At 41.9% G+C, this 14,412-nt stretch overlaps 1 protein-coding gene across 2 annotated transcripts in view; it reads left to right on the top strand.

Moving 5' to 3' along the window:
* The window catches only part of ZNRF3 (zinc and ring finger 3), a 91,677-nt gene extending 82,188 nt beyond the window's left edge, over nt 1-9,489 (top strand). For both annotated transcript variants that reach the window (XM_054844067.1, XM_054844068.1), the window contains exons 6-9: nt 927-1,094; nt 3,101-3,203; nt 3,994-5,739; nt 6,841-9,489. In XM_054844067.1, coding sequence (XP_054700042.1) covers nt 927-1,094; nt 3,101-3,203; nt 3,994-5,739; nt 6,841-6,884 — 2,061 coding nt within the window. In that variant the 3' untranslated portion in view covers nt 6,885-9,489. The remainder of the gene's footprint in view (nt 1-926; nt 1,095-3,100; nt 3,204-3,993; nt 5,740-6,840) is intronic.
* Nucleotides 9,490-14,412: the final 4,923 nt, after the last annotated feature.

Genomic DNA, 14,412 nt, shown 5'->3' on the forward strand with positions numbered 1-14,412 from the left:
GCCTCACCACTCTAACAGTAAAGAATTTATTTCTAACATCTAATCTAAATCGACCCTCCTTTAGCTTAAACCCATTACTCCTTGTCCTATCACTACACTCCCTGATAAACCCTGATAGAATACCATCTATTGATTCTTAATGGGAGAGGTTTGCAAGGTAAAAAGTTTGGTTAGAAGTTCTAGGTGAGATACTTTGAGTTTGTCCTATCAAACATGAAAGGAAAAGCAAATGAAAGCTAATGAACTCTGAAGTTTGTAGTTGTAAACCGTCCAGTATATACACGTAAAAGGAATGCAAAGCACTGTAGGTGCTTACAACTCGTGCTTTGGACATATTGAGTAGGAATCCAAAGATGTTATAGGCTAACAGCAGTGTTAAAAAAGGGGATGATAAATTCTACAGTAAAATGAAATCAACCCGCTGCCTTCCTAAACTTCTACTGTGGACTAAATTTGAGGGGAGGGGGAAATGATACAGCTAATTTAGTAACATTTCATTTTACTTCCTCTCTCAAGTATTGCTTCTGGTAATATGGTGGTAACAGCATAATGGGGCATTGCAGTCAATATTGACAGTTCAAAAAAAGTTCCTGACCAAGTCTTATATGTTGTCTTGAATAGTTGCTGCCTATTAATTGAGCAGTTGCAGTGTATCCCTATTGTCAGCACCTTCACCGTGTTTCAGTTTGAAGTAGCTTATCATTCTCACTACTGCATGTGGCATGCGTTCTTTTCATGAGGCTTCTGATCTAAATTCTAATTAGTCTTCTCTCTGCTTAATTTATGGAATTGTACATTAGTCTGGACCTATATGATTTGGTAAGATACATTAATTTGGTATGGTGGTGTTTCGCTACTACGCTATAGTCCCTTATGCAGCAGCGTTGCCTTTTTTTCTATTTTTTTTTTTCTTTCTTCTATTGTAGAATTCCATGAACAGGCTTGCAGTGCAAGCACTGGAAAAAATGGAGACCAGGAAGTTTAAGTCCAAAAGTAAGGGACACCGGGAAGGTAGCTGTGGAGCACTGGACACGCTCAGTAGCAGCTCCACCTCTGACTGTGCCATCTGCTTGGAGAAGTACATTGATGGGGAGGTAAAGGATAAATGTTTTTTTCAGCGTGAGCTGAGAGTGTAGCTGGTTTATTTTAGCACTGTGATACACGGCTGGCTGTTGGGTACATTGCATACTGAGGTTGTGCCGCTTGCCAGGCTGATTGCATTGAGTAGCCAACTCAGCCCCAACTGCATTCTACACCTCCCAAAGAAATCTCAAGGGCTTTTCCCCGTACAATAAAGTGAGAGGTGAGGGGTCTCATTCTGCAAGTTGCTACCTCCATCGAGTTGCTTTTCTGAGGAAGAACTCATAAAGAAGTCAGGGTTACCTCAGCGTTCATTTTTCTGGGTATTAACAAATTGTGTGCTGGGGTGATGATGCTTGCAAGCTCTGTTGGACGTAAGGGATACATTTCATGTTTTGCTTCTCAAGCTTTGATGGCACCTTGACTTTAAATTGTCAGGTACATAGCACTGCTGAGAAACCAGAGGAGGAGAAGGAGGAGATGCCAAAAGGTTCAGGAACTGTTTTTGTCTCCTCAGTTACCACGGCTGCATTGATGTTAGTGCTTGCCTTCTGTGACAGTTCTACCCAGAGGAAGCAATGAAAGGATGAAATAGAAAATAGGCTCCTTAGAATAGAGGCAGTCAATATTCGCAGCTTTAAAATTTTATATAAAAAATATTTGAGGACATTTTATTTTGAAATTATTCATAAAAGATTTATAAATTTTAAGGCAATAGAAAATACCAGCTGCAGTATTTGAGTGCTACATGCTACAAACAGAAAGTTGATGAAGTTAGCTGATGGGAAATTATTCCAAGTAGCAAGGATGAAGGCAGACAAGAATTTCAGAAGGGCTGTACAAAACTGGCTGGACAGGAAATTAATGCACGAACTTCAGCATGAAGTGATATACAGAGGGAAGAGCTTCACATGTATTAGTGATGGGTTGTGAGGTAAGCATTACTGTTCAGGAGCAAGATCCTGAAGCTCTTTTAGATAGCTTTATGAAAGCATATCGGTGCTTTGTGGCAGTCAAAAATGCAAATCAGATATTAGACATTAGAAGGGGAAGTCTAGAGAACTGAACAGAAGACATAATTACACCACTGTGTAAGTTCAGTCATGCTCTCACATCAAGTACTGTGTGCACTTCTGATCTCATTTCACAAAAGATATGTTGGAGATGAAGGGGCTTCAGAACAGAAAAGGGCAGTCACAAAGTGATCAAAGGTTGGGAATGACTGAGTGGGCTAGGACTGTTTAGTCCTAGATTACTTGGGGGCGAGGGAGTACAGCATCGTGAATGGGAAACATGAACAGGAATCAGATGTTCATTTTTTTCCAATACAACATTGGGTGCAATTAAATGAAAGTGCTAGGACCCAATCTGCATCAAAATGTGGTGTTTCTCCACCAGCAGATAGTAGCCCTGTGGAACTTCTTGCCAAAGCATGTTACAAATTCAAAACCTGAGCTCATGGGGAGACTTGAGCAGTACTTGGAAGAAAGATCTATTGTGGACTTCTGAACTGGTAGATATCCAGCAGGCTCAGGAAATCCTGTAAAGAGGTGATAGCTGAAGGATGAGAGTGCTGGTCAAGGGAAAAAGTATCATGTACACAGTGTTGTTTTTGCTTTTCCCTGAGTGTTTTCCACTGCTAGTAGTTGCAGGCAAGATACATTACTAAATGGATTGTATTGATTTTTTTGTTTTAATTTAATATATTAAGGAAAATTTTAATGATGGGCTCTTTCAAAGTGTTAGGTTGTAGGGACACACAGCAAAAAGTGCCCTAAGGAAATGTAGTATGTCTGCATGGAAGTCTAACATGCCTGCAGACTATTCTTTTAGTGACAGCTGATCACTAGCTGTTGTGCTTTTGGCCGTGTTGCAACAGATGGCATTTTTTCCTTCTTACCGCTTTGAGACTAGGAATTGATCCATTTAGTCACTGGGTTGAAAAAACTAGGAATAAGCTGTGAAAAATTCACTCATTAGGAAGAAGTACTTTTTCATGTTTCTTTGTCTGTTCCTGTAGGAACTGCGTGTCATTCCCTGCACTCACCGATTTCACAAGAAATGTGTGGATCCGTGGCTATTGCAGCACCATACCTGCCCTCACTGCCGCCATAACATCATAGGTAAGTGCTGCAGTACGGATGCTCTGTTGTGTCATCCATTTTGGACTTAACAGCTTACAAGATGAGACAGTAATTGTGCCTGTTTGTAAATCTCTGCAAACCCCATAGTCTTTATTGTAACACAACCCTAGAAACAGAGTTAGAACCAAGTTCTTTGGAAATGACTGCATGCCCTGGAATAACAGGCCACATTTCTGGTTTTCCCTCGTTCTGGGTGGGATGCCCAGCAGAGGGCAGCGTTGGTCAGCTTCTGAATGCAAGGAGGACCGATAGATAGATGGGTGTGTTTTCTCTTGGTAATTATAAAGAAAAGACAATGTATTGGGTTTTTTATTTTTCCATGGTGTTGTAACTTGGATTGTGGTTTCCTTTACTTGCCCTCTCCCCCTTCCATTTCCTCTGTATATTCATAAATACATATTTATTTAAAATAATGTGTAAAGTGAAAACTCGAGCAATGACTGCCAGCCTTGCTCTTAACCTGCAAGATCAGGAATGCTATGTAAGCAGAAGGTTTTGCATATATGAGAACAGAACCTGACATAACTTCACTTCTTTTTCCATTTTAAGCAAATACAATTGAGTGTTTCAAAGGTTTCCAGGCAGATGCTCTTGACTTACTTTGTTTGTTATTTTTCCTTCTGTGTAAAAAGTTGGTTTTTTTTTTTTTTTTTAAACTCTGCTATGTATGTAATGTGACTAAATTCAGAACAAAATATCCTTCTTTCTTGCATAAAGTATGTTCCTTTTTATTCTCTCCTACTTTTCCACTCTTATTTCTCTCATTCAGAACAGAAGAAGGGAAATGCAGGTCCGGTCTGTCTGGAATCCATCAACCCAGCACGCAGCCGGCAGCAGAGAGTGATTCTACCTGTCCATTACCCAGGCCGAGTGCACAGAGCAAACCAGATAACAGCATATCCCACTCGGACAAGCATGGACCCTCACGGAAACCCTATCACAGTACTTACAGTTGAGCGACATGGTGAACAGAGCCTCTACCAAGCGCAGTCTCCAGCCTATATCCGAAGTTATCAGCCTATTCATTTGGACCATGCTTTAAACACACATCACTGTAGCCTGGAACATAGGGCTTACTCTCCAGCTCACAACTTCCGAAGACCCAAGTTTGGTGGACGCAACTTTTCCAAAGCAGCATGCTTTTCCCAATATGAGACCATGTATCAGCACTACTACTTCCAAGGCCTTAGTTACCCCGAGCAAGATGGACAGCCTCCAGCTGGCATTTCCTCAAAAGGTCCTTCCCGTGCCTTTCAGCCTGGTAGCAGCATGCTTTTCCCTCCTGTGGTACATGTAGTGCCCTCATCCCGCTTGGAGAGTGGCAGCACCTCCAGCTTTAGCTGCTATCATGGTCATCGTTCAGTGTGCAGTGGATATTTGGCTGACTGCCCTGGGAGTGACAGCAGCAGCAGCAGTTCTGGTCAGTGCCACTGCTCCTCTAGTGATTCCATGGTTGACTGCACTGAAGTTAGCAACCAAGGGGTTTATGGGAGCTGCTCCACCTTCCGCAGCTCTTTGAGCAGTGACTATGACCCATACGTTTACCGCAGTAAGAGCCCTTGCCGAGTGGGTGAGGTTGGTGGTGCAAACAGGGGTGCAATTGTTCTCTTGGAGGGCCCCCACCAGGACGAGCTTCCAACTCATGGTCACAGTCTGGTGGGTGCTGACTGCCGGCCTGTGCCAGCTTCTTCCTCAGGGGACCAACTGTCTAATTGCAGCATGGATATGAACTATAGCAGTAATTCCTCACTAGAGCACAGGGATGCAAATGGCACTACCTCAGAGGGAGGACATGAGGCCGCTCCTGGTGCTGCCTTGGATGTTAAAAGGAACTGGAAGAATCCAGAGATAGCAGGGCCACTTATGGAGCAAGCATGTGCATGCTGCTTTGAACTCCAGCACTCTGCCCTGGAGCCTAGCAATGGGACAGCTGACTGTAGTGCACTCTTCCTTAGCTCTCCGCTGTGGGGGACGTGTGGCCCAGGAATAGAACCACAGTCAGGGAACACCCCAGGCTTGTACAGTATTAACTCAGACCACTTGCATAGGACAGATGGGGTAAAATATGAGGGGTTGCCCTGCTGCTTCTATGAAGAAAAGCAGGTAGCCTGTAGTAGCAACAGTGGCAGTGGAGGTGGTGGCTGCTATACAGAAGACTATGCAGTGAATGTGCAGTACACACTTGCTGATGACACCTTGCCAAGCTGCTGTAAGGGTGTATGTGATCTGGCTCAACGCATTCCCATAATTCCTGAAGACAGAGACTGTGAGCTGATCCTACCTGCAGAGTGCCAAGGGACCCACACAGGAGGCTGTAGTTCCTGGGATGGAACACCTGAGCTAGATGCTTATCTGCACTGCCAAGGTATAGGAGAGATACAGGACGAGAGGGAGGTGTGCTACGAGGCAACATCATTCCTGCGGCAGAACTACTCTCAGGAGGAGGAAACCAGAATGCTCTTTCCCAGTCCCACTCTGAACTCTCATAAGCTGATGACAACCACAAAGGCCACAGGTAATATGTGTGCTTTTTTTGATTACTCGCTACCTTTCTGTCCTAGTGTATGAAATGCTGCCAGCTTCCTAGGTACTTGCAGCCATAAAGGTTACTGCCATCCTTTGCATAAGAGCAGGTTATTGACTAATTCTTCACCCAAAAGTGTTATTCTCGTTACCCCTGTGCTCATTTGGTCGTAACTAGAGGAATAGAAGATGACAGTTTACTATCTAACCCTAACTATGAGTTTTCATACTCATCCTTTGTGGGGTGGGGAAAAAGTGACTGCTAGTACCAGGCCCCCATTAGAGCTCCCACAGCCGGGAACACTGTGCCAGCATGGCAGCTGTGGCGAACTGCCTAAGGAGGCAAGGCCAGAGAGCTGGGAGGGGACAGACAAGCTGAAGGATAAAAAAAAATGCATGAAAAACCTTGGAATTGCTGTAGAAGAGTATGTAGGAAAGTCTCTGCTGTGGACATACACAAGGGGAAAAAAAGAACCACTTGCAGAATGAAGGAGGGGGGTATTCCTTACCTGCCTTGCCAGGGCTCTTTTTAAGGGTGTTCGTAGAATCATACGATACCCCAGGTTGGAAGGGCTCTCAGGCCATCATCTAGTCCAACCTCCTGCTCAAATCGGGGCCAGCTCTGAGATCAGACCAAGTTACTCAGTTTGTCAGTTTAGACCAAGTTTATCCAGTCAGGCCATGACAACCTCCAGGGACGCAGAGTGCACTCCCTCTCTGGGCCCTTGTTCCCGTGCTTGACTGCCAGCACGGTGAAAAGATTTTCCTGATACCCAGTCTGAACATCTCATGTTTCAACTTAAGCTCCTTACCTCTTGTCCAGAATGCATCACTGTGAAGACCCTGGCTCCATTGTTGTGACAACCTCCGTGTTGGTATTGCAAAGCTGCTAGGGGTGCCCCCCAAAGCCACCTCTTCTGCAGGCTAAACAAACCCCAGTCCCTCAGCCTCTTACGGGGTGACTGCTCCAGCCCTCTCAGCATCTTGGCTCTCTAACGAACACATTCCAGTCAGTCAATGTCTTGTTCTGGTGCCCCCAAAACTGGATGCAATATTCTAGATGCAATGTTCCTTAGTTTTCTTTATCCTTCAGGTGCTGGATCTCATCCCTTGGAGAGAAGCCAAATCGGTGACTAGACCTGTCCAGATGATCCCGAATGGAGAAGCGGAGCTTATCAGAGACTCCAAATTCTCATGGACTTAGTTTTTTTTAAGCTTTGACAAACACATGAAAGTGGTAATGTGGAGAAGTCCCTCCCCCACTTCCTCTGTGTCCACATCAGCTTGATTGTCTCCTTTCTCCCTCTTGCCTGAAGCCTTCAGGCCTCCGTTTGTGTGCAAAGCCCATGTGGGACATGGTGTGGAGCATTTCTGAGCTCTAGTGCCATTTCTATATTAACGACAAAGTGTTATTTATATTTTCTTTTTAGAAGTGACCGTGTCAACTCTTGCTGAGAGGTAACACGGTGTATTAAATAAGCCAGGCTATGTGTAGATGCTGTTATCTCCTACTTAAAGGAGTCCAGCCTTTGATAAGCTCAGGGCTACACCTGCCTTAGAAACCAGATAGCACCTTGAAATATAGTAGTCCAGAGGGATACAGCTGCTGAATGGATGCTCAGATACCGACTAATCCTAGTAGCAAATCCTAGTAGCCAGCAATTTATATGAGAGATTTTGAGGGAGGTGAAGCATTGGACTGTCTCCTTTCACCTCTCCCCTCCTCTCCTTTTCATGCTGCTCTGATGATTTGGCTAGGAAGGGTCTCCTGCCATTATGATTAGTTTTAACAGAGTGGGGTAGGGAAACTGGTAGCTCAGAATGTTCTCATCCTCACTTCCTGCTAAACCATGGACCTCATTGTATCTTCTGACTAGTGAAGAGTGCTGGGGACCCCTCCTTCAAACAGATGCTAGAAGAACGTGCTTAGAAAGGGTAATACCTTTGTAGGTAATGAGCTTTGCCTTCCATAGGAAGTTTTTCAGGCACCTGCAGCCCCTGTTACAGCTGTGAGGAATACTGGCGTATGCAGGAAAACAGAGCTTGCAGGGTGCTTGCAGCTTGGCTGGCTCATTTTGGAAACAGGTCGGAAGGTGTCTTGTTTCCTTACAGACTGCAAGCATGCCTAAGGGAAGCAGTGCTTATCACCTTCTGTGCAGGTGGGAAAGTGAGGGCCTTGGTTTAATCATTTTCTTTGCTGTGGTTGATGTAGCTTCCATAGATTGATCTGTTTTAAAGATTTCATGGTCCCAGCCAGTTGTGCTTCATTTTTGTCTTGTGTACAGAGTGCTCTCTCTACCCCATTAGCCTGGGCACATACTTTTGTTCTTGTACTAGTGGGGATGTTTGTTATCATGAGATAATATATGTCGTCACTTCTGATAGCAATTGTTTCCTGTGGAAACAGCGGCTTCTGAGTAAGAGGCTACCATAGCATGGTTTAAATTGCCTGTCATGCTGCATGTGCCTGAGGACACAGTGTCATCCTGTCTGGTGTATTCACAGCAGGAATTCTCCTAAAGGGAAACTAATTATTTAATGCCCACAGTGCCAGTCTTCTGAAAAGATTTGTCCGAAGTTCAGTATACTTTGGAGATACTTAAAAAGACATGAAAAAGAGATGTGTACTTCATGTTACATTTTCTGCCAAAGTAACGTCCTTGACAGCACTGGGCTAATTGTGAGAACCAGCAAAGTTAACTTGTTTGCTTTGTAGTCCCAAATGAAATATTTTAGAAGAAACAAACATCTAAGAAATAACAAATGCATTCAGCTGTTTACTTTTACTTTCTGTACTCAATAAGTTAGGAAAAAAATAATTCTATTTAAAGGAATTCACATTAAATCTTTTTAAATGAACAAACACCAAAATCCAGCCATTCAGAGAATTAATAAAAGGCAATATCTGGGTATAAGATTAAAAGAAAAATTCCAATAAACACATTGTCTGTGTATAAAGCTTATTGAAAACTTATTCATTCTCTGAATGACTGAAGTAAGTGGTATGTGTTGGGAGAATAAAGGTTTGGGGTTTTTTGTTTGATTGTTTTTTCAAGTCTTACCTTTCTCCTTCCTCCACTCAAAAGAAATGCATTGTAGAAGCTACGGTATACTACCATGGTTATTCTGCTTGGTGTTTTGTGAGGCACTGTCTAAGGCCACCTAAGATGCATTGTACTCTACAACTACACAGCATGTTGTGGTAAAATGTGGTTATAAAAAAGAAATTTGAATATTCTGGCTCATGGTATTCCTGGATGTACTGGTCTCATTCACATGTGGTGGAAATCTCTGCCAGTACAACAGTCTCTGCAGGCCTTACCACAGATGTACCCTACACTTGTTTTCTGTGTTTGGTTTTATATTCAACATTTAGTTAATTCCCTGCTACCTGTATGTCCATATAGACTTAACAGGCTAGCTGGCCATGATAGATGGTTTTTATAACAAAATGCCTTTCTACTACTTACACGAACAGTTGTCATTGTGTTTGGCTCATGAGGCACTATTTAAAATGTTTTTAATTAAAGTTATAGCACTTAAAATTGTTTTGTATAAAATTTGCTGTAAAGATTTGTAATATGGTCAAAGGGCTCTTTCTCCTTCATTACCATTTTTTAAAATGTTTTAAAAGCTAGAAAACATCTTGTATATATTCTGTATATGTATAGCAGCACATTTCATTTATGGAAATATGTTCTCAGAATATTTATTTACTAATATATTTATCTTAAGCCATGTCTTATGTTGAGACTGTGTGACATTATTGTAATAATCATTGAAAATCACTAACATGAGGCCCTGTAAATACATGATAATTGCACACAAAGATTTTACAGTACTTGCCGACCAAAAATGATTTAAGAAAAGTTGTAGTCACCTGCAGTTTTGTAAGAAAGTGTACAAATGTCTGTATTAAAAAAAAAAAGGCAAAACCACACAAAAATACAGTTTTATTGCATATACATGTGGAAGTTGTCCTTCTTGTCTTGGGGGAAAGGACATGGAAAGCTGTGCACCTCAAAGTCTAGTTCTAGATATACTGAGATGAATGTAATACACAACAATATTGTTTCCTTTTTTTTAAATAGTAGACAGGTGGATATGTAGATACATACACACACACATACAGATCCTAACAAAAATTATCATGATAAAAAGTTCAGAAGTGTTTTTTTTCTGGAGGCAACCCATAATGTTTTGTCTCAGAACCATTCAACTTTCAGCAAGTGCCACAGTTGAACATCCACTAGAAATTAGCTTTTTTAACCTGGTATTGTGGGCAGTGTAAGTCCAGTACCTGACAGTTTTAGCTGTCTTCCTAATACTATCCCCTGGTAGTCTCACCCTGTATCTCAGCATGTCTCACTCAGTGTTACATGAGGGCTGGCTGTTGCTTCAGCATCCCTGGTCACACTTAGCTGATGTTGTTGTTGAGGAGGGGGGAAGCTAGATATATTCATTGCAGGACAACAAAGATTATGTAGGAGGAAAGGCAAAGAAGATGTCAGACACAGAAAGAAAAGCGAAGGGTTAGGAAAGTAGTGCACCAGAGCGTGGTGTGGAAGAGATGGGGTGGAGAGCTCTGCCAGGGGAAATAGGGAAGGAAATGCAGCGAAGCTGAGACTGCAGTGTGGCAGTCCATAACTAACAGGACAGCACTTTGGCCTTTAGTATGCAGGTTATTTGGGGGGGGGGGGGCAGGTCTTACAAGCCCCTGAAGCCTCCAGGCACATGAGGAGTGACACATCTGCTGGAAGGCATCCTTACTTATATTTTGAACCTGCCTGTTCCTTGTAGCAGGGGAACTTAATTCTGGTTTAATTTCAGGTAAAAATAACTTATTATCCTGAAATAACACTGTTTAAAGACCTCAGCCAGCATGATGCAGGTGGATGCAACTGAATAAATCATAGCTTGAATAGTCAAGTTAGCTCCAGTCCTTACCCTGGATCGTGAAATTTCTGGTCTCACTGAAGTTAAAAATCACTGCTGTGCTACTCGCTTTTTTCCAGCAGAGGGCATAATTTGATCAAGATGTTTATGCAGACAGCAAAAGAGAGGGGATTGGAAGTATGTGGAGAGCAACCTGCATGTGTGTGTATTTATATAATATATAGATGTTATTATGTAAACAGTTTGCCTACATACAATATTTCCCAGCCATTGATGCACACAAATACACACATACAAAATCCTTTCCAGTCTTCTCTGTCGGTTTCTTCCTTCTCCCCCCCAAAATTTTCACCTGGTAATCCCCTGGACTTTCTCACCCTCTCATCCATGTTCAAGTGCACTGTAATTAAATCACCTCAGAATCCAACCAAGAAATAAGTCTTATCTCCAACCCTGTTTTGTATGTGAAAACTCCATGTTTGGAATGACAAACTGTTGAACTGAAGAGTGTAATTTTGCATGGGACTCTTGCTAGCATGAGGATCAGTTACCATCCTCATCTCAGGTACTACGGGAAAGCCTGGTCTGTGTGAGAAGATAGGCACAGTAATGGAAGAGCAACAGGCAGGAGGGAGTTAAGCAGCACCAGCAAGTGCTTCCCAATCGAAGTACGTGCCCTTTTTTTTCCTTGGTGAACAGAATCTCAGCAATTGCCAATGATTATAGATATCCTTTTTTTTTTCTTTTTTTTTCTTCAAATTAGTTCATTAAACAATTGTTCTTAAAAAATAGCATAAAACTTGCCATATGTGTTTGGTTGATATGCCTATGTTGACAGGTCACACCTGAGTCTCCTTCCTCTTCCCCCCTCCCCCCCCGCCCCGTTTGTTATTGCTGACTAGTGTTCTGCTTTCTCATTTCTTGTTCTGAAGAAAACCATGAGGTGATTGTGATTTTCAGAACAGGACATACCTTTACCCTTGCTGTCCCACAAAATAAGTGAGCTCATACAGTTGTGGGCTGTTGATTGAACTTGAATGTGGTGCTTAGTTTTGTGCGTGTGTGCGTGCACACGTGGTATTCTGTCTCTTCTTTGTTGTAGCTTTTTTAAAATTACTAAATGTAAACATTTTCTATCAAAAATTACTACTTTGATATTTGACAGGGGGAGGTTCTTTTCACTGTGAGATTCAACATTTAAAGGAACAAATTTGTCGCAAAATGAGAGTCCTGTGGGCACCATAAACCTGCATGGAACCTCCATGTGGTAAAACAGGAAAGCAGGAGCAGACTATTATTAATGAGATTGTACGTTATGGCAACACTTGGTGTTTCTGTAACACTATCTCATTTTTGCTGTAGCAATATTGGGTGCATCTGTCAAATCCTAGGACAGCTGTTAGGTAACATTGGTTGTTACTTGTGTAGCGTGAAGAGAAAAGTGTCCTTAAAAGGATGGCCGTGTTCACGCTGTGTGGAGCCAGCCTGGCCTAAGTCTTTGGCCAGGGAGAAAACAGCATACCTGAAACCGGATCTTTTATCTTGCAATGGAAGCGCCGTGTTCCAGAATAAAGAATACATTTCCCTCAAAGGGAATGAAACTGTTGCTTAGGAAACAACCAGAAAAAAAGGCAACAGTTCCCAGAATAAACAGAAGTGTAAGAGGAGTCTCATAACCTGAATAGCAAGAAAGGAGAGCAGAGTAACCTCCGCCGTGTAAGGGGAGGCCAATCCCCTGTGACAGTAGTGTTTCTAAAAGAAACTGAGAGTCTGAGCCCTGACATGAAAAGCTGGAGACAGTTTTGATATCTAACACTGGCATTCAGACATTTACGTAAATGTACCTGCAGATTTGAGAGAGTGTAGCATTATTTTGGTCAGGAGGAATTAATGAAAGAAAAGATGAATCTCGCAAGAAAGTGGAAAAAGCATTACATGTTGCTGCAATTTGTAGAGAAAACACTGAAAGAACTTTTAACAGTTTGAAAACATGTAAACTGAAAACTTCAGTTTGCTGTCACCTCAGAAATTGCTTCTCAGACTGATAACGTATTTTCCATATGTAATCATTCTCAGCATTTTCAGCTCAAATATTCTCTTCTAACCGCCACAGTGGACAATCCTGCTGTAATCTGCTGGTGAACTGCAGCAGTTTCTGTCTCCTTTAGTCAATGCTTGTCTACACTTTAGCGATACCAACTGAACTCCTTCTGCAGAATTTTATTTTTTTTTTTAATAATTATTATTTACAGCCATTTGCTGAATGCAGGATGACTACGTATAAATGCCTGTTTCAGTGGTGAGTCATTTCAAGTGTGATTTAGTCTGTGTTCTTGTCAGTCTTATTTGGGTCACGTGATAGCCTTTGGATTTATGGTAAGTTGTCTTGAGACTGAAATTCAAAATGCCAAATTTCATCCCAAACCACAGGTGCTCAGTAAAGCTGAGAAAGTATGAGTTGCACGAAAGATATGTGTGTTGGGGGTGTGTGTGTGTGTGTGTTATGGAAAACATGGTATGGTCTGAAGGTAATTGTATTTTTCACTCTCAAGATCTCAAGGTAGCAGAATGATAACGTTGTGCATAAATGTCTAGAATAATAGGTGAAACCATCACTGGACTATATTTCATTGGAAGATTGTGAAATATCATTGCTGCAAGGTATTAAGAACTAGTTGGACAAGTGTTTGTCAGGAGTTGTTTTTGCAGTTCACCCTTCCTTTAGGCAAAGTGGCGCACTAGGAAAAATCTGTTGGCAGTCCTTCCCACTGCCTGAGAAAGCTGATTAAGCAGAAGATGAAACTGGAATAGCTAGTCATGCTCATTCAGTGGCAGCCAAGTGTCTGCTGACGTGTTTGGCCTGTAGTCAGTCACATAGGCTGCAGATTCAGTACAGTTTCCAGGGCTATCAGTAAAAAATTCCCATTTATGCTATTGCCAGGGAAGCTTGGAATACAGACTATAATTCTGCAATACCACTGGGTTGTCTGCATGAGCAATGCGATAAACCTCCTTAACCTACTGGCTGTAGAAAATCTGGCAGAAACAAGCCATCGTCCTTTTTAGAAAAGACGATGTTAATGCTTGATTGAAAAAGCAGACATGTTTGATGGTAAAATGGTCCTGAGAGTATAGGCACATGAATTTGCAGAATCTGATGAACAGCCTAATACAATTACAAGCTAGAAATGAGATTCAAAGGAGGAAAGTCCATCTTAAAGCAATTTTTTCACCAGCATCTTTTTTGCCACAAAACTGAGTCTGAGTTACCCTCTTCTCAGTATTCTTCTACTATATATATACACCAATGAATTACCTTTGATTTTTTTTTTCCTGTGGTTACAGTGTGTAGAAAATTTATTTTTCCCAGAGTGTAAACTAACATCTTTTCCTATAAAATGTTAGCAAGATACAAGCATAATATGCTGTATTACATAATGCATTTCCTATACATATATAAATATATATATTACTATGATGATAACATATCACACATACTTTTAAATAACACAGTCTCTATTTCCCCCCCAACATAACAATATTAAGACAAAAGTACATATAAAATCATTTAGTCAACAAACTAAACTAGTTTTAAATGTAGATTTTGAATTAGGGAGGCCACTTGTCCAGCTGGCTCCCTTCCACCTGAGGCCCACCTTTACTGTAGGCTATTGTAAGTGACATGCTGCATAAAGTAAGGAGGCAGTCTCACAAATTGCTATGGTGGCAGTACCAGCATAAGTACTTACTGCCTCTGCTTCTGGGACAG

Source organism: Grus americana, chromosome 16, assembly GCF_028858705.1.
Source record: "Grus americana isolate bGruAme1 chromosome 16, bGruAme1.mat, whole genome shotgun sequence".
Classification (NCBI taxonomy): Eukaryota; Metazoa; Chordata; class Aves; order Gruiformes; family Gruidae; genus Grus; species Grus americana.